The sequence below is a fragment of the Spinacia oleracea genome, chromosome 5 (genome assembly GCF_020520425.1).
Source record: "Spinacia oleracea cultivar Varoflay chromosome 5, BTI_SOV_V1, whole genome shotgun sequence".
Lineage (NCBI taxonomy): Eukaryota > Viridiplantae > Streptophyta > Magnoliopsida > Caryophyllales > Amaranthaceae > Spinacia > Spinacia oleracea.
In genome coordinates, this window is record NC_079491.1 from 18372179 (window position 1) to 18394187 (window position 22009).

Sequence of the window (22009 nt, forward strand, 5' to 3'; positions counted from 1 at the left end):
ACCTGATCTGGCGACGACATGTACCCTGACGTAGCTCCATCTCATGGTGGCGACAAAGTATGACAACAATCCATAGCCTGGCGACAACTTTATTGGTGAACCCAAGTGGGTCGGATATTGTGTTTGAGAGGATATTTGTGGATATGTGTTTGAAGATAAATCTAGCCATCTCCCCACAGACGGCGCCAAACTGTTTATGCCAAATTTCGTATGGACGACCTTTGGTTGGGACATAGACGACTAGATAAAATAAAGTATGCAAATGACAGGAAATAAATGGCAGAAAACAAAGAGAGACAAGACAAGAGATGGTGACGCGGAAAACCCGAAAGGGATAAAAACCGCGGGTGGCAATGAGTCCACCAATCCACTATGTTGCTGGCGTAAAAAGCCATGTTAAGTACAAGTACATTGGTATGTTTGCGTATATGTAAATGATGCTAATAATAAGACATAAGTAAAAGATAATGGGATGTCAGATGCGTGAAGAAAGTACATAAGCGGACGATGTGCTTGGGTCGGGAAGGCTTGTCGAGGATCAGTTTTGTATTACGGCAGTACGTTTGTTGTTAGGGGAAGGAAAGCTTGCTATTCTCTTCTGATCACTTGGATACGGGGAAGATAATAGAAGTAGGAGATGATTAGTTAACCGTAGGTGGTTTGGGTGGTCTTCGAACGGTTTCTCACAGGAGGGTAGATAACGGGAAGTAATATCTTGGGATCGGAGAGGATCCGATGCCTTTAGGTCTTGGATGATGGTGGTATTTATACAGAACTCTAAGTCTAGTATTGTTGAGATAGTTGTGCTAGTAATGCTCCTTGAATTGCTCAACTGATTCCACGATCTTCTAAACCGCTTCCTTGACCTTCTCTAACTGATTTGACCTTGACTCAGCCACAACGACTCCCTAAAAGTAGGAGCTAACTGGTACGATCTGATTCACGTTGACCCGTTCATGCGTCGATCTCACGTCATACAAAACGACCCATAACACTTATAAACAATAGAAAGTTGGTGTCGATTACCTATACTTGTTGAAAATAATACTTCGTGGATAATATAGATAACTTGTTGATGAATCATTGTTTTTAAACGTGTTTGGCAAAACTAACGGTAGAAGATATATATCTTTTAGTTGGTTGTGAACGTGTTAGGCAAAACTAACGGCAGTAAATATTTTTTTAGACCTTGTAAATGGGTGGTTTAGTTCGGATTTGGATCGGGGTCATGTATGAATCGGGTACATTCGGATTTAATTTATTTTTTGATGGTCGGATAGGGTCGGGCTTAGGTCATGAATTCGAGTCTATATCCGTTCGGTTCATATCAGACTGGTTTTCGGGTTAGATTGAGTTTTTTTGTGTTAGATTGAGTTTTTCGAATTAAATTTCAAGGTTCAAGTTTGGATTAGGTTATTCCGCTTTAGATTTGATCGATCGTCATTCATAAAGAATTATTCAACTACTTTTAATATTTATCATGTAATAACTATACTTCTTACAAAATAATAAGCGTATACGGTTCGAAGTTTACTGGTTTATGGTATGCGGATTAATTATAGTAAACGATAAGGGTTACATTTTCACATTATTGCAAATGATAATTTAGGCGATTGTAGTCTTACTTCTACTAATGTATGATCGAGAAGAAGAGACATGAGACACTGACAAATATAATAATATATTGAAAAAATTGATTTTAAAAATACAACCTTTAAGCGATTTACTTAAAAATGGCTGACTTTAGGTTTATCTAAGAATAATACAACCTTTTGGACCTATCTTCTTTTAAAGGGCTCCCCTCTATATTAACTTGCTAAAATAGGTAATATGGTACAATATTTTTTAATCTTCTTGTTAATTATATAAAGAAAAAATGTTTAATTTGCGAGGCTGATTTTCATATTACCTATTCTAGCAAGTCATTTATGAGGGGAGCCCTTTAAAAGAAAACATGTCTAAAATGTTGTATTATTCTTAGTTAAACGAAAAGTCGGCCCTTTTAAGCAGATCGCTTAAAGGTTATATGTAACACCCCGTATTTTTAAGCTTCTTTTATTATTCTGTAATTACGATTATTAACGTAATTACGTCCTAAATTTTTCCGAAATTATTTTAAAATTTCCTTATTATGTTCACGTTTTTATTGTGACATGATATAAGATATTTAAGCCCATTTTTATTGGTCATGTTTGACTTTTGTCTCTCATCTTTTAGCCCAAGTATTGATTTTATCCCAAAAATCTGATTATTATTCTTGAGTGGGAAATTTCAATTTTACCCTTGGTCAATTAAAGACCAAAGACCATCTTTTTGTTGTCTGCCTTCTTCTTCTTCCTTTACACGTATGAAGAGCTTGCTCACCAAGCTCCTTGACTTTTCAAGATTCAATCCAAATTCATTGCAAATTCCAATTTTCTTTCTTCCTCTGTTATGCGTGGCAAAAATCAGGACATTTTGTTTGCCAAATGTCTAATTTCTTTATACTCTTCCATGACTCATCATATCAAGAATTTTCTATAAATAGCCATTGAAACTCCATTGTTGCTCAAGCTAAAACCAATTAATCTTTCTGATTGTATTTAGCCTAATTTAACTTGCTTCCCCTCTATTTTTCCCTTGTTAAAATTCAAGAAAACCATTAAGACTACTCATTTTCTCTCTCCTCCATTCGACCACCGCGGCACCGCCGCTACTGCCACCACCTGCTTCCGGCGAATCTTCCCGTCGCCTCCCAGAACCCAGCCCCGGCGTCATCCATTCCGTCGCCGGAATCCAACTTAGCTCTGCTTCATCGTGTGGTTGTTGCGCGTATGCCCCTGCTTGGCTGCTTCTCTACTTATTTTCCTCCCTCTTTTTGGTTACTGTAAAATATGGGATGTAGGCCTTTATTTCATAGTGGAGTAACTATTATTATGATGGGCTTTTAAAAGGAAAAGCATCAACGAGCAAATATGATTTATGAGGGAATTTGCACCGTGATGATATTTAAGGATTAAGCCGATTGGTTAATCGAAAGAGGTAATTATTATGTCTAGCATTTTATCTTATGTGCCCGTATATGTTATATAATTTTTATGTCCAGCATTTAAGCTTTATATGCCCGTATGTGTGTTATTTATGATTATTATGTGATTTATGTGCTAATGGCATGATGTATGATTTAATGTTTAAAAGTACGATTATGATAATATGTTATTATTTTATGATGTTAAAGCCCTTGTTCGGGAATAATGACGATATTTATAAAGTTATTTTAAAGAAATACGATGTTGCTTTTGTCGGCCTGGAAAAGTGAACTGAACTAGTAAATGGGCAAGTTACAGGTAGAGGCCATGTTAAAGTTAAAGTTTGGGAAACAGTTCCCCCCTGAAAAGATGTAAGAAAAGCCCCGCCAAAGCCTGTACTTGCCAATGAGCTGTAAAGGAAATGATTCCTTGCCGACACACGTTTTCAAGATAACGAGATTGAGTTAGTTATTTCCGAACAATAAATGCTAATGATTGATATGTGCCAAATGATTTTCAAAAATAAAACCGTTTTGACGGGCTGGAGTAATATTACTGAGTTTTCCACTCATTTTTGGCATTTTTCTGTGTTTTTCCTGTTTTCTATTTTTATGATGATGTACAGGTTCGATTAAGGAGCTCAAGTTGCTCAAAGAAGAGTTATTACTGGAGTTGGTTATTTATTATGGAGATATCGAGATGAGAAGTATTTATAATGGGAATCCTGTTATTGAGATTTAATTATGAGAATACTGTTTATATTTATTTTTGGGAAAATTTGTATTATTTAAGAAATGTTATTTGAGGATTATTTTATTTGTGGGCCCATACCCACATGTCCCAGGGTTAATTAAGCCTAATTGCGCTGGCAATGATCAGTTAAGTACGGTTTATTACCGATAATTAAGTAGCCGAAAAGTCGGGGCGTTACAGTTTGGTATTCAGAGCCAAGGTTCTGCGACCATAAGTGCTAAACTTTACGGGTTTTGCACGAAATAAAAATTTACTAGGTTTTAAGCAAGAATTTTAAGGAATGAGTAAAAAGAATAAGTTAAAATCATGCTAAGTTAAAATGAAATGAGTGTGAGTGATAGGACGGGGAACGCAACGGGAATGTTTTCTTTATTATGATTTGCAGAATTTCTTAGTCTAATTTCAAGAAGAAAAGATTATCTGAAGTGTTGTATCCTTGCGATCAGATCGGCGATGACTTCAAGCGGAAATATTCCTATTGACGGCACTAGAAACGATAACGATGTTAACGATGGCAATGGTAATCACAAATCTGTATTAGCGCTGGGAAGAATGCAAGAAAGAATTGAAGAATTGCGCAAGGATCCCATTTTCGGGGACACTCCAGGAGAAACAAGCGATAATCGAATGGATTTAATGAGATTGATAATGTCGGAACTTCTGCAAGGAAATCGTCAAAAGCCAAGGTCAGAGCAAGAAGAATGCTCCAACATGTTCAAGAAGTTCGCTTCTCATAAACCCCCTACCTATGATGGCAAGCCAGACCCTACTGAATTTGAGGAATGGATTAGCGATATGGAGAAGTTATTTGATGCAACTCAATGCCCCGAGAAATGGAAGGTCAACTATGCTGTCTTTTACTTGAAAGGACAAGCCAACCTGTGGTGGAAAAGTGTTAAAGGAATCCAAAATGAGCCTGGTTTTGGTTGGGAAAAACTGACGGAAGCTATGCGGGAACAATTTTATCCCTATTCTCTACAAATGCAAATGGAATCGGAATTTATCAAATTGAGTCAAGGAAAGAAAAATGTTCTAGAATATGCAGTGAAATTCAATGAGCTTGCTCGATTTGCCCCTGACCTGGTGACTACTGATAGGCAAAGGATGAATCGATTTGAAGGAGGATTAAGCATTGAGATCCGTGATCGTCTTTCAAGTTCTAGAATTTCCACTTTCCAAGAGTTGTACGATCGAGCAATTAACGTCGAAAGAATTATCAAGCTTCGAGAAGAAACATATGGAAAACGAAAAGGGAGCTTCGAAGAAAATCAACCGAACAATAAGAAACAAAATGTCAATGTCAGCTATCAAGGAGGGAATAACGGAAACCAAAGCTTCAACAAGAATCGTGGATGCGCCAAGTGTGGAAGATGGAACCATACTGAGAAAGAATGTCGAATTGGTACGCGAGATTGCTTCAAATGTGGTAGCAAAGATCACCAAATCAGAGATTGTCCTCAAATACATCGAGAGCAAGGTGATAGGAGAAACGATGAAAACAAAGGAAATGGTGGCACTACAAATTTCAACCGTAATCCCCCACGTGGAGCAACTTCGAATGGAAGAGTGTTTTTAATGCAAGGAAAAGGCGATGACGCAAATGACAATGACGACTTCGCTACTATGGAGTAAAGAATGAATGATCTTTTGAAAACGCGTGATCGAACATCTAGAAGAAATAGTCTAAACTAAATGATGGAAATTTTGAAAGTAATATGCGTTAATCAAGTATCAAACTAAGATGTATTACCATCATTAGTTATATGAATGTTATGCTTATGTATGAAATTTTCAATTAAAGAATTATGTGTTTAAGATATGCTTTATGAATTATGTTTATGCTGACATGATTGTATTGGTAATAACAAATCGTTACGTATGAAAGTCGTCTTCGATGGAGGTTCTCCTGAGCTCAGAGTATGAGATTGTTATAATAAATGACTTTTACAAATTATTTGAGTATTGCAATTGTTAGGTAAATATTTATTCTCATTTTCAAAGTCATAAATTTTGCATTAAATATTACTATTTTTGGTAAGAAAAATATTTTCAAACAAGATATCACAAAGTAAAATGGGAGCCTAGTCTAAGCTAACAAGTTTGCCCCTTTTATGTTCTTTGCTCCTCGATCCTATTTTATGAAGTAAAGTGGAGGTACGAAAGATGCTGGCAGAATGTAATTGACCTTAATGACGATTAAGGGTCGATATATAATTTTGCCCCTTTTGTATTCTTTACTCTTCGATTCTAGGTCTTGAGTTGAAGCGGAGTCATTAAAGAAGATGGCGGAATGTAAGCTAGACATTGTCGGAACTGGAATGAAATCGTGAGATCTTGGTTTTAAAATAAAATCTCGTACTTTTATTCAAATATATTCGACTTTCAACAATCAATTCAAGTTTCGAGGACGAAACTTTTTCTAAGGGGGTAAGAATGTAATACCCCGAAATTTTTAAACTCGATTTATTAAAATTAATAATATTGTATTAACGTAATTTCGTTTTAATTATTAGAAATAATTTAAAAATTTCGTTATTTTAAACGATTTTACGATTTATTTTAAACGATAAATTTATAAACGAAAATTTATTTATTTTTCGTTAACGATATATTTTACGAGACTTTGTTTTAATTAAACATTTCTATTTTTAGTAATTTCCAAAAATAGAAACAGAATTTCTGAATTTTAGCCAACCATGTGAAATTACGAAAATGCCCTTGGAGCACCAAGATTCCATTTCCCTTTCTTCTCTTCCTTGCTCCCCACGTACAAAGTAAGGAGGAAATTTCCTTCCTTCCTTCTTCCTTCATTTCAGTCTCCATTCAAAACAAAAATCAAGTTTGCTTCTTCCACTTCAATCCTTTACAAATTCAACAATTTCAGAATTTCCATTTGCAAAAACAAGAGACCAATTCCACTTCTTTTTCTCTCTTCTCTGATTCAAGCAATCAATCACCACCATCACTGAAACCACCGTGACAACCACCGTCCACCACCACCATTATCTGCTGCCCAGCACCACCATCTCAACCACGCACCAACCACCATCCCCTCCGCCCTCTTCGCTCTCCCCTGTCCCTCTTTGCTCACTCCCCTGCTCTTCCCTCTCACGCACACCTCTGCCTCCCTCTTTCTTCGCCGCTGCCGCACCACCCAGCCACGAAACCACCACACCCAGGCCACCGCACCACTTTCTATACCCACCTCCGCCTCACAAGACCCGGCAGCTGCTGCTGCGCCGCCCAGAATCGACCGGGAAACACCCCTCCCCTGTTTCTCTCCCCTGTCTCGCCCTGTTCGTGCTCCCCCTTCCTTTCTCTCGCTGTCGCAGCACCCACAACCACCATCACCGGCGCACTTTCGCGCCTCCGTATCGCCCAGGCATCAGCCATCCAGCCGCCACCTCCCTTCTCTCCGCCCTTCCTCTTCGTCCGTCCCCTGTTCCTTCGTGTTCTGTTTCCCTCAAAGGAAACGAGTTCCAGTAATTGGAACTTTGTTTTGTTGCTCAAGTTAAGCCCACATTCCCTTGGCCCAAATTCCCAAAGTGAGTTTTGTTATTTTGCCCAATTATTTACCAATCTAATTATTTTGTAAAAATAAACGGTTACTTAAACATTTAAATTAAATAAATTCTTAATGATAATATTATAAATATATTTCGGCAGAGTTTTGGTTTAAATAATATTCGTATAAAATCGATTTATGAAATATGAATTTAGATTGAAATTTTGATTAATAATAACATTTTCGTTAAAACTATGAAATTATAATTCGTAAATTCAATTATTTATAAACTTATTATAAAGTATTAATTTTAAAATATTAATCGTTTAATAACTAATTGAATGATTTAATATTGTGAAAGAAATCGAACTCGGAGCTCAGGAATAACGATCCATCGAACAGGAAGTATAAACTACGGTTGAGGTAACATCTATTGCTAACACCCACAATCCCCTTATGAAATGTGTTTTATGAGATTATGAAATATGTTTATAATGATATGTTTTTATAGGATTGTGGGATATGAAATATGTTTATAAGTGTGTTTTATGAATGATGATATTTAAATGTGTTTGTGAATGATTTTATAAGAATGATGTTTATGTGTTACGAATAAGATACGAAACATGATAAATAAAAGTGTAACCGGTTCTGGCAGTTAGTGGGGTTACTATTTCTAGGTCGTGCACGTACCGCCGTACCGCGGGACACCCAACAAGGGAGAGTGCTCCTTGAGGGTTACCGCAAGCTAAAAGAGAAACTATTTAGGTACGGGCGTATGTCCAACAAGGGAGAGTGCTCCTTGAGGACTATCGCAAGGTGGGAGACGTCCCGCAAGGCTAACTTGTCAGTTACCAAGTAAAAAGAAGGTTTTAAGAAAGATAATGGGAACTATCAAAGTTTCAAGTTATAAATGATGTTTTATTGCATTTATGAAAATGTTTTACTATGTTCTATTCTCCCTGATTGCAAAGTAAATAAAATGAATTGAAATGAGTTTACGCTGTTAGGGTAGTATGTTACTGGGCCTCGGCTCACGATGTTGCTTTTGTTTTAGGTACGAAGAAGATCATGGGATGCCTTAGAGTGAGGATGCAACCATCAAATTCACGATCGATGTTTAGTAGAGACAATTATGTCATTAGTAATAAAGGGATGTATTAATTAAACTCTAAGTTTGATCTCATGATTTGAGTTAGATTTTAATACTAATATTAACCAAATGCTAAAAGTATTTATTATTAAAGTTTATTTAGTAATTGAAAAAGGTTATGTCGCCTTGTATTTTCCACGAGGGAAATACGGCAAGTGACGCTCCGACTAAATTAGGGTTTCCGCTGCAAATTAAAGATAATTAACCTAATTAATGGTGTTTAGAAGTCGGGGCGTTACATTATATGTTTAGAATCAATTTTTCCTAATATATTTTGGATTAATAAAGATTATCATGATTTAGTAAAGTAATTACTAACTAGTATTTGAGACCAAACGCCCGGATTACTTCATAGACAATATGTGGTTAAATATGAAATTTATGGATAATACTAATAATACTGATGATAATAATAGAAATAATATAAAAAGTTAAAAAATTCTTGTGTTATTTAGTTTAAACTTTTGATAAATTTAGTTGTTCTTTGGTTTGCATTGGTTTTGGGTCGTCGGTTCGGATCGATTCCGGTGGATTCAAATTTTACAGTTATTTTCAGTTCGGATCACTTTGGTTTGGGGTGAAAGTCGGTTCGGATTACTTCGGTTCAGGGTCGATTCGTATAGGGCCATTTGGGGTTATAATCAATTTTGTGTCGTTTCGGTTCAGATCAACTTGGATTTGGGTTTAATTTCAAGTCGTCCTTTCGGGTCAAAATTGGGTATTGGATCTGGCCAATCATATCGGTTTTTCGGATCTGGATCAGTTTTTTCAGCGGTGAATAATTGTTTACTAGTAGCAAACTAGGGGGTAATGATTAATTATCAAACTAGTTGTGGATAGAAGAAGTGTGAGGCCAAAGTGTTATTGGTCGTTTTGTACGACATGAGGTCGACGCGGGAACAAGTCATCGCAAGTCAGTCCGTCATCAGATCCTATTAAGGAAGCAGTCAAGGTTGGTTCCTATATTCAAGGAGCCACTATCCCCACAGACGGCTAATCTCCATATCTAACCACTACCTTCCTCCATTTACCCCACTAATACCCATTATCCCAACTACTATTATTTAGTTGTTACTTTGCTACACTCCATGAGACATCATTTTCTACCTTAGCTTACCCACGTACATCTCACTACAAATACTCCATCTCATCAGCTATAATCATCATCTCGTCGGATATAAATATATCTTTTTCCCAATACCCCTTATACATGGTAATGACGGCCATTGTCGTATATTTACTCAATTCACAAGTACCTTCCTCGAGTATCCCAGTCCACCCGTATACTCCCTTTCACTTATGCCTTATTATTAGCTACATTTATATATACACGCGAATAAACAATGTACTTGTATTCAACAAGGCTTTTTATGCCAGTAACATAGTAGATTGGTGGACTCATTGCCACCCGCGGTTTTTATCCCTTTCGGGTTTTCCGCGTCACCATCTCTTGTCTCGTCTCTCTTTATTTTCTGTCATTTATCTCCCGTCATTTGCATACTTTATTTTATCTAGTCGTCTATGTCCCAACCAAAGGTCGTCCATACGAAATTTGGCATAAACACAAAGCACCGGTTATGACTGTAAAAAAAAATTATATTGATGCTTGTGAGCTAATATTTATACAACCCTTCGTACAATATAAAATATATATACTAAAATAAGCTATTTTGAATGAATATAAACTAGTATAATGTGCATGGATGATGTCTCGGATTATTATGTCAATAACAATTACGGAGTGATTATTATATTCTTTAATGAAATTAACCATTGCACATAGGGAACCAACCTATCATTTGTGCTTGCGCGTAAGGGCTTAAGGGACAACGACCTCTCAAGACGGCAACAACTTACGCCTAGCACTTGGCATGATTATGCTATAGTGAGCGAATCGATTACTATGTAGTACGAAGTACTAGGCTAATACCCAATCACATTTAACTCACCCGAGCACAACTATATATGTCGACCACATTATTACTCCATAAATCGCCATATACTAACGAAAACTATACTCTAATTGACAACCTGAGCATAACAAAATCCCATAATTAATGAAGATAGTATACACTATGTATCATAAAAATAATGGGTAAAGTATGACAGAAATGATGAAAATATGTAATTATGTATTGTGAGGGGAAATAGATAAGATGATAAAATATGTATACAAAAAAAATAAATAAAGTGGAAGTGGGTAAAAGATAAAAAAGAAGTCCTTTTTAAAAAGTGGAAAAAAACCAGACTTTGTTAACCTTACAATTTCGAAGCCCAATACATGAAAGTCATATCAAGCACGCGGGACACATTGTTTTTGGTTCAGTTGTTACAGATATCAAGCACGCAGCAGATATTGCACGTGGGACACAACAGCTTGCACAGGATAAAGGAAAGGGTAAAATGTTCGAACCTTTTGTTGTTGGTGGCTCAACAGTTTCTAATCCCATAGAAATTGTTGAGCTAGAAGATGGTGAGGTAGCCAACAATTAAGAACAAGTGAGAAGTAGTTTTTGTGAAGACGCAGATGTGGTTGTATTGGAATATGGCGTCAGAATATTTTGTTGGTTTTGTCTATAAGTATGGATATAATAGGACATGGAGGATGGTTCAAGGATCTGCTGGAAACAACTCCCTTTTGAACAAGTTTTTGCGGGCTAAAGGGAAATTATCAGAACACTATCTTCTCAGTTGTATAAATTAGTAGAATGTTGTAATGGGGCTAGCTCTTACAGATGGTTATGGTTTTCTGTCTTAATCATTCGGGGAATATGTAATATTTTGGTAGTATCTTTGGGGGGTTTGTTAGGTTGGTTAACGTATGTTTTACCTCTGCGAGAGGTGGCTTCTGTAACAAACCCTTAATTTCTAATTAATATAATCGTCTTGTTGCGTTAAAAAAAAATACATGAAAGTCATATCACGGTGCCATTCCATGTGTGGCTTGAGGATGAACAACTTAAGCTAGACCCTTTAAGAGATGTCAAAAGTTGACTCGATTAGACTGAAATCCGATAAAAATCGAAGTAACCTTTACAAAAAATAAATGCACATTCAATCCCATGGACAAATTAGATCTGGACCAATTAGACCCGATTTGTAATCAATCGATGACCCGATTTAGACAGCTGTAGATCCTCTCAAGGTGGTAGAAAATAAAGGTTGGCAGACCCAAAGACATAAACGAACGAAGAGAAGGGACATAAACGCATCTATCTATTACTATATACTAAAAGAGATACCAGGAATGACACGTGTCATTTCCTGGTGCGATTTTATCCCGCCGAAATATTTTCTTATTTTTTACTTTAAATAATAAATTACATTACGTTTTTTTAGGAAACTAAGATAAAATATATTTTAATTACCATAAATGTTTACTGCATAATATATTATTGGAGGGCTACAATTAGGAAAATGGGGGCTATTGTTATTGGTCGTTTTGTACGACGTGAGGTCGACGCGGGAACAAGTCATCGCAAGTCAGTCCGTCATCGGATCCTATTAAGGAAGCAGTCAAGGTTGGTTCCTATATTCAAGGAGCCACTATCCCCACAGACGGCTAATCTCCATATCTAACCACTACCTTCCTCCATTTACCCCACTAATACCCATTATCCCAACTACTATTATTTAGTTGTTACTTTGCTACACTCCATGAGACATCATTTTCTACCTTAGCTTACCCACGTACATCTCACTACAAATACTCCATCTCATCAGCTATAATCATCATCTCGTCGGATATAAATATATCTTTTTCCCAATACCCCTTATACATGGTAATGACGGCCATTGTCGTATATTTACTCAATTCACAAGTACCTTCCTCGAGTATCCCAGTCCACCCGTATACTCCCTTTCACTTATGCCTTATTATTAGCTACATTTATATATACACGCGAATAAACAATGTACTTGTATTCAACAAGGCTTTTTATGCCAGTAACATAGTAGATTGGTGGACTCATTGCCACCCGCGGTTTTTATCCCTTTCGGGTTTCCGCGTCACCATCTCTTGTCTCGTCTCTCTTTATTTTCTGTCATTTATCTCCCGTCATTTGCATACTTTATTTTATCTAGTCGTCTATGTCCCAACCAAAGGTCGTCCATACGAAATTTGGCATAAACAGTTTGGCGCCGTCTGTGGGGAGATGGCTAGACTTATCTTCAAACACATATCCACAAATATCCTCTCAAACACAATATCCGACCCACTTGGGTTCACCTAAAGTTGTCGCCAGGCTATGGATTGTTGTCATACTTTGTCGCCACCATGAGATGGAGCTACGTCAGGGCACATGTCGTCGACATGACAGGTGTCGTCGACGGGTCAGGCGTAGTCGACGGTCAGGTGTCGTCGACGGGTCAGGTGTCGTCGACCGGCCAGGTGTCGTCGACGGGTCAGGTGTCGTCGACGGTCAGGCGTCGTCGACGGGTCAGGTGTCGTCAACGGGTCAGGTGTCGTCGCCAGGCTTGTTGGTCGATGGAATATGGAATGACGTCAGGGTACATGTCGTCGCTAGATCATGTGTCGACATCAGCAGGTGTCATCGCTAGAAGTGACGCGTCTGAGTGGTCAAATTCAACCTAGATGATGCATATCGTGACAACAACGACACCAACGCTTGATGACATCGAAAATAGGTACTAATATTTATAATATTCAACTCTAATCGTTTGGCCTCGTTTTCGAATACGTGACAGGTTTCGGTCTAGACGTCACGGACCATCATGCAGATGTCACCACAAACAAGATACAATATGAGTTGTCTCGTACCTTGATAAGATCTCGAGACGATTTGACACTTGACGTCGCGAGAAGTATGGTATAAAACTCAACCCCAGTGATTTTAATTTAAACTAATATTGTTTCTAGTCCTTGTTGTCACTAAAACAGATGCGAACACGTGACGTCATCCACCAATTACATGACGTCAACATAGTTTCGTCCGACGTCACCTCCACATCAGTCGACGACGTCTCCAAAAATGAAGGCGACAAATGGAGATTCAACAACAAATTGTCGGCAATACTGGATTTTGTGGCTAACTTCAGTCCAAGTATCAAATAGGAGAATTTGTAGTTGTCCTGAAGTCGCCACAGGGGAGCATATAGTATACTCTATCTCATTTAATTTTCATATAGTATACTTGATTTGCTTTTTATATAGTATACTTTGCTTGTTTTAATTTCCAAAAGCACTTTGAAATATATGCTATAAGTTGTTATCCTACTTTTTGTACTAACGTCGTCACCACTTGTCGTTTGATCATGTCGTGTCGCCAAGTATTGTCTTGTTTACAGGTATTGACGTGTCGCTTGGCTAGGTCATGAGTACATCAGGCGACCGACGTTAGAATGCAGGTGACAAGGTACTGTCTTGTCTACAGGTACTGACGTGTCGCTTGGCAAGGTCGTGAGTAAAGTAGGCGACCAACGTTAGAAGTGTTACACGAGGTCACGGCATGACATGAGGTCACGACGACACAACATGACGCCACGACAGCAAGTTACGACAGCAGGACGCGACCATTCTGGTTACCCCTATGATGAAAAGAAGTTTCTTGGCGTTAAACATGGTACGTAGAAGTAATTATCGAACATCTTTATTTTAACAATATATTTCTTCGTAAGTTCGCCAACAGATCGTTGATTGATACATGAATATCAATGGGGGCTAAAGGTACGAACATACTTTCGAAGTAAGTTATCTTTTATTTATAATATACACGTATTGTCGCTGCCACGTACATCGCAGATCGTGAGGGTCATCAACACAATCGAATGGTATGAGTGACTCAATTCATTTATTAGTGACGTCAAAATTTTATAAACTAACACCACATACCCTATTGAAATTTTCTCATATATCATCCGTGATAACTATTTTTCATTTACTAACGACATGCCACAACTATACGCGTTAGTATGTATATTAATGACAAAAGATTACCTTGATCATGAGGGTATGCCCCGACGCCACGAGATGGCAATGACCGATGACACGACGCCACCAGACTACCGAGAAAGCTAAGGAAATCGGAATGTCGAATAATCATCATCAATGACCATGATGACACATGAGACGTTTAGAGGTTGCATCATACTGGCACGCATGTACGGCGTCAAATATAAACGAACGTCATCATATCTGTGGCCGACTTCAGTCATGATATCTTCCTAAAGCCGCCACAGGGGGGCAAGATAGTACATACTCCTGTTCAGTTTAATATACTTGTTACAACTTTGAAATTTAACTAACGATGTGATACAATTTATTTTCATGATGATCTTGTCGTGAGATTTTGGTAACAGGCACGGCGCTAAGACAAATGTACAAACATTGGGGGCTCAACCACTATCACATGACAAAATAGGCGGATAAAGAAAAGTCATTGGATTTCCCAAAGACGACAAGTCATAGGACGTCAACCGATTAACAAGAAAGGATCAACCAATAAGTCGACCAACGTGGAATAGACAGTGTCAAGACCAGCGGTGCGTCAATCTCATTCAACGTGACGGGACGACGCCAGATGTGATGACGGCGGTACAAGCGATGATAGTGATCTCAGGAACGAAAACAAGATCGGCGACCAGAGGTGTCACGACATCAGGACAATGCTGTCAATTGTAGAATCGTCATCAAGGGACAGTCAGCGACACGACGCAATTTCGTTACACGAGCCCACATTAAGTAATATCTAACACTTACTTCGTGCGTTAATTAATTTATTACATTTTTCACTACCCTGCGATTAAAGTTCAATTTCAGTTTTTGTTATCTGTCGCATTGAATATATCTTTCCAAACGCAATTATATTTATGTTTCGTCTTATTTATTTGAAAATCAACGCTAACATCGCATCAAGCGAACGTCCACCTCTACCTTTTTTATTCTCTACATATCACTTGTTGACGATATCACCAACGGCAACAGCAACGAACGACATCATCAGAAGACGACATCAACGAACAACGCTATCAACTACAAGCGACGACGTCTCCATGGTCATGACCCTTAAACTTATTGGATCCCAACGACGACATGTCGCTTCTAAGCGCGACCACTACAGAATACACAGGTACTATTTATGTGCACATAACTTCGTTCTTCGAGTACCTCACAGGTAACATCTATTACACAGCGAACAATAGAGACAGCGTAAACAACATTTTAAGCTAACGACGTGTATGCGCCCCCGACGCTTGTCCAAATGCCTAACCAATCGACAAATACAAAATTGAAAAACACATGTCTTTCCCCCTCAACACTGACGAAAAACAAAGCAAGCCCAGAATGCTCAAAACCTACTTAAATTGTTGTTCTAAAAATCCCATAGGCTAAAGTCTTCTGCTATAAACTACACCATCAAAACATCTTATCCCTTGTCCTCATGTTATAGGAAACCTCACAACCCTTCGAATCTTCTTGACATTCGTCATAAGGTTGCTTCGAATCATTCACTTCATTCACCTGTAACTTCAACTTAGTCTCCTGCTACCTACCCTCACACGACATTACATCCGACTAAAATAATTCGACCTTGTGCCCAATCGACGCAACTTCCTTCTCTAAATTCTTCGCATGACTACGAACAAACGAAGAGGCTTATATCGCCTGCATAGGATAGATGTCACACAACAGCGACAATAGAGGCACGCCTGTAAACATCAGATGACCGACTGAGATACAACAGTTGGCCATGACGCCTGTAAACATCAGACGACAGACTAAGATACAATCGTTGGCCATGACGCCCGTAAACATCAGACGACAGACTAAGATACAACAGTTGGCCGTGACGCCCGCAAATATCAAACGACAGACGAAGATACAAAAGTTGGCCATGACGCTAGATACCTAACTAACGTTGTGTCTTAACATATATGTTTTCGCACAGGTTTTTTGAGAATTACATTCTGTTGTCTTAAGCTCGTTAAGAGGAATGATTCTTTCACAAGATGTCAGGTTTACATCTAATAAAGCTAAGGACACCAACGCCGACATGAAGACGCCAATATACGCATGATGACATCAACTGCTGTCAAAAATCATGGATGACACCAAGTTGCGACGCCACTGATCAAGATTAAGTATGGAAGACGACGGACAAGACGAAGACAATGACAGATTAGCATCGACATCAAATCAACGCGGTGGAAGACTTTGAAGATTATTTTCCTAACTTTCGACTCCCTACAATTAGGAAAATGGGGGCTATTGTTATTGGTCGTTTTGTACGACGTGAGGTCGACGCGGGAACAAGTCATCGCAAGTCAGTCCGTCATCAGATCCTATTAAGGAAGCAGTCAAGGTTGGTTCCTATATTCAAGGAGCCACTATCCCCACAGACGGCTAATCTCCATATCTAACCACTACCTTCCTCCATTTACCCCACTAATACCCATTATCCCAACTACTATTATTTAGTTGTTACTTTGCTACACTCCATGAGATATCATTTTCTACCTTAGCTTACCCACGTACATCTCACTACAAATACTCCATCTCATCAGCTATAATCATCATCTCGTCGGATATAAATATATCTTTTTCCCAATACCCCTTATACATGGTAATGACGGCCATTGTCGTATATTTACTCAATTCACAAGTACCTTCCTCGAGTATCCCAGTCCACCCGTATACTCCCTTTCACTTATGCCTTATTATTAGCTACATTTATATATACACGCGAATAAACAATGTACTTGTATTCAACAAGGCTTTTTATGCCAGTAACATAGTAGATTGGTGGACTCATTGCCACCCGCGGTTTTTATCCCTTTCGGGTTTTCCGCGTCACCATCTCTTGTCTCGTCTCTCTTTATTTTCTGTCATTTATCTCCCGTCATTTGCATACTTTATTTTATCTAGTCGTCTATGTCCCAACCAAAGGTCGTCCATACGAAATTTGGCATAAACACAAAGCACCGGTTATGACTGTAAAAAAAAATTATATTGATGCTTGTGAGCTAATATTTATACAACCCTTCGTACAATATAAAATATATATACTAAAATAAGCTATTTTGAATGAATATAAACTAGTATAATGTGCATGGATGATGTCTCGGATTATTATGTCAATAACAATTACGGAGTGATTATTATATTCTTTAATGAAATTAACCATTGCACATAGGGAACCAACCTATCATTTGTGCTTGCGCGTAAGGGCTTAAGGGACAACGACCTCTCAAGACGGCAACAACTTACGCCTAGCACTTGGCATGATTATGCTATAGTGAGCGAATCGATTACTATGTAGTACGAAGTACTAGGCTAATACCCAATCACATTTAACTCACCCGAGCACAACTATATATGTCGACCACATTATTACTCCATAAATCGCCATATACTAACGAAAACTATACTCTAATTGACAACCTGAGCATAACAAAATCCCATAATTAATGAAGATAGTATACACTATGTATCATAAAAATAATGGGTAAAGTATGACAGAAATGATGAAAATATGTAATTATGTATTGTGAGGGGAAATAGATAAGATGATAAAATATGTATACAAAAAAAAAAAGAAAAAGAAAGTGGAAGTGGGTAATAGATAAAAAAGAAGTCCTTTTTAAAAAGTGGAAAAAAACCAGACTTTGTTAACCTTACAATTTCGAAGCCCAATACATGAAAGTCATATCACGGTGCCATTCCATGTGTGGCTTGAGGATGAACAACTTAAGCTAGACCCTTTAAGAGATGTCAAAAGTTGACTCGATTAGACTGAAATCCGATAAAAATCGAAGTAACCTTTACAAAAAATAAATACACATTCAATCCCATGGACAAATTAGATCTGGACCAATTAGGCCCGATTTGTAATCAATCGATGACCCGATTTAGACAGCTGTAGACCCTCTCAAGGTGGTAGAAAATAAAGGTTGGCAGACCCAAAGACATAAACGAACGAAGAGAAGGGACATAAACGCATCTATCTATTACTATATACTAAAAGAGATACCAGGAATGACACGTGTCATTTCCTGGTGCGATTTTATCCCGCCGAAATATTTTCTTATTTTTTACTTTAAATAATAAATTACATTACGTTTTTTTAGGAAACTAAGATAAAATATATTTTAATTACCATAAATGTTTAGTGCATAATATATTATTGGAGGAAAGCTAAATCAATATTATTTTTTCCTTTATGATATACTTTTATTTATGTATTATTATAACTTTTTAATCTGAAAAGAAATATAAAAAATATTGATAAATGAACTTCTAATGTTAGTCTACTATTAATAATATAACTAGTGTGTGGCTCGGGCGATGCCCCGATTGCTACATTGAATAGTTAAAATTTTAGATTTTTCTTGAGCAAAATATTTGATAAGATACATGTATAGCATTAAGTGAAAGCATTCATCAAGTTCGTCAACTACACAAACACACTAAGTCATTTATCATGAGAAATAATTTTTCAATTGCATCATCTTACAATTTATAATTTGTTTTCTAGTGGAAATAAGTGATTCAAAATTAACAAACACCAAATTAGACATATGCAGTCATGCAAGGCATTTCTGTAATTGATGCTTATGAGACTTATGACATCATGTTTATTCATGGTTGTCCTAATTCTTTAATTATTATTTTTTTCCAAAATAGTCAACAGAAAATAAAAAGTCACATAAAAGTTAAGTTGTTGTAAACTTCATATTAACATTCATTTATAAATTAATGTGAAGAGATATATCACAAATGGTTGTTGGTTAAGATGGTAATGAGAGTTATCCTCCACACTTGAGGTCTGGAGTTCAAACCTCATTGTACGTAATGATTTTTGGTTATCCATGATATGACATATCATTTGGTGAGTGGATGATGTGGCACAAAGGGAAGAGTATTATGTGCCACATGGACATTTTTCTCAACGCCTTTTACTATATTAGTATAGATACGGAGTACATGGTAACTGGTAAATAAGAATGTTAATTAAAATAATAATACATGGTAAGTAGACTAACATATAAGTTTATTTATCAAGATTTTACTCAATTCAAAATATGTTGTATTGGCCTAACTCGGTTATGCTAGGGTCTTTTCGAAAATTAGTCTTGAGTCATTCGGGTTTGGTTAAAGTTGTTAGATCGATCTACATACAAGTAAACGACTACAATTTTTAACTTTGTATAGTAATTTGCAAATTTAGTTCATTTGAATATTTTTTTTACACAACTTTGAATTTATACTTTTTCATATATCCTTTTTATTTTCATGTTTTCCTAATATCACAAGTCTTTTAGTTACTATTAAAATAATGAATTTTTTAGTAGTAGCCGTGCATTACACGGGCCCTAAACTAGTACAGTATTTAAAGAGGGTGTCAAGGTGGAGATGTGAGACGGATAAATAAGACAACCAAACATGGGCCTAGAAGAAGGTATAACTACTTAACCAGAATACTAGATAAGTAAATAGCTCCAACAAGAAGGTAAAAGACAACCCAAACTGAAATTAAACACGTTTTTAAATAATTTTTTCACACTCCCCTATAAAATTGCACTCACTCAAAAATAAACAAAATGACCTACAGTAGTGTGGTAGGAATGTACTCCCTCCGTCCCGGAATATTTGACCTGTTTTTCTTATTGGGTCGTCCTTTAATACTTGACCTATTTCTAAAAATGAAATTTTTTTACAATATTATATTATTTCTCACTCTACCCCTATTAACCCACCTACCCCCTACTCTATACAAAAAATAATTAAAAATTCAACCCCTACTCTCCTCCAACCCCACCTCTTAACCCACCTCTCACTAACTACATTAAAATAATACCCCACTATCAACTACTACCTATTAAATTAAATAAGTCAATTCAAGTCTCTTAAACTCTGTGCCGGTCAAACCGGGTTGAGTATTCCGGGACGGAGGGAGTAGTATAAATTGAAAAGATAAGATAGAAGTTATTTTAGATATTTAGTCATGTGATTGATTTCTTTTACCGATCTTTGTATTATTTAATCTTTCACTTTGCTTTTAAGGCCCTGTTCTTCTGAACTTTATTTGGCTGAATTGAACTGAACTGAACTGAACTGAACTTAATGGAGCTAAACTGAATGGAGCTGAACTGAATAGAACTGAATGAACAGTAAATAATAAATAATAAATAATGAATAATGAATAATAAATAATAAATAATAAATAATAAATAATAAATAATAAATAATAAATAATAAATAATAAATAATAAATAATAAATAATAAATAATAAATAATAAATAATAAATAATAAATAATAAATAATAAATAATAAATAATAAATAATAAATAATAAATAATAAATAATAAATAATAAATAATAAATAATAAATAATAAATAATAATAATAATAATAAATAATAAATAATAAATAATAAATAATAAATAATAAATAATAAATAATATAACAAATAATAAATAATAAATAATAAATACTCCCTCCATTCTTTTTGATGTATCCATTTCAAAAAGTGGGGAGTTTTTAAGAAAATTGGAATCTTGGTTTGTATTGGTATAAGTGTAATGATTGGGTGTATGAAAAATGATTGTATGTAAGAGATTATAATAAAAAAAGAAGAGAGAAAATAATAAAGAAATAAGGTAAGAGAGATGAGTGATAATGATGGGTGATAAAGGAGGTGAGAGAGTGAGTATATGGGGAAGGGAAAAGAATTAAATAATTGGGGTGAGGAAATTTAGGTGGGGAATCTTTAGGTATTTTGGTAATTAGATAGAAATGTAAGGGTATTTTAGGAGAAAATGTATGTCCAAAAATAGAAACGGATACAACAAAAAGAAACGCTTAAAATGAAAACGGATACAACAAAAAGAAATGGAGGGAGTAATAAATAATAAATAATAAATAATAAATAATAAATAATAAATAATAAATAATAAATAATAAATAATAAATAATAAATAATAAATAATAAATAATAAATAATAAATAATAAATAATAAATAATAAATAATAAATAATAAATAATAAATAATAAATAATAAATAATAAATAATAAATAATAAATAATAAATAATAAATAATAAATAATAAATAATAAATAATAAATAATAAATAATAAATAATAAATAATAAATAATAAATAATAAATAATAAATAATAAATAATAAATAATAAATAATAAATAATAAATAATAAATAATAAATAATAAATAATAAATAATAAATAATAAATAATAAATAATAAATAATAAATAATAAATAATAAATAATAAATAATAAATAATAAATAATAAATAATAAATAATAAATAATAAATAATAAATAATAAATAATAAATAATAAATAATAAATAATAAATAGTAAATAATAAATAATAAATAATAAATTATAAATAATAAATTATTATGAAATTAGAGAGAAAGGGTGAGAGAGGAAGAGAGAAACTGTCAGTTGGTTATATCTTATTCATCCATATCCATAGGCATATATATAATATATACACATACATATATTATATAGGGGTAAGGGTATAATGGGCATCCATCCTAATATATATTTTATAACACTCCCCCTTGGATGTCCATTATCCAAAACAATACAATGCCTTAT

The 22009-nt window shown here is 35.6% G+C and overlaps 1 protein-coding gene and 1 long non-coding RNA gene across 3 annotated transcripts; both read left to right on the plus strand.

Annotated features, from left to right (window-relative positions):
* Positions 1 to 2344: 2344 nt before the first annotated feature.
* Positions 2345 to 5580, plus strand: LOC110787315 (uncharacterized). 2 transcript variants are annotated; one of them, XM_056829267.1, is made up of 2 exons: positions 2345 to 3021; positions 3634 to 5580. In XM_056829267.1, exon 2 carries the CDS (start codon positions 4215 to 4217, stop codon positions 5391 to 5393), a length of 1179 nt encoding a protein of 392 aa, XP_056685245.1. In that variant the 5' UTR covers positions 2345 to 3021; positions 3634 to 4214; the 3' UTR covers positions 5394 to 5580. The 2 variants fall into 2 exon arrangements, with proteins under 2 accessions (XP_056685245.1, XP_021847619.1); XM_021991927.2 differs by having other exon boundaries at positions 4208 to 5580.
* Positions 5581 to 6569: 989 nt separating this feature from the next.
* On the plus strand, positions 6570 to 8755 carry LOC130460967 (uncharacterized). The gene is made up of 3 exons (XR_008921214.1): positions 6570 to 7306; positions 7628 to 7689; positions 8324 to 8755. It is a non-coding gene; the product is annotated as an uncharacterized lncRNA (long non-coding RNA).
* The last annotated feature ends 13254 nt before the right edge of the window (positions 8756 to 22009 follow it).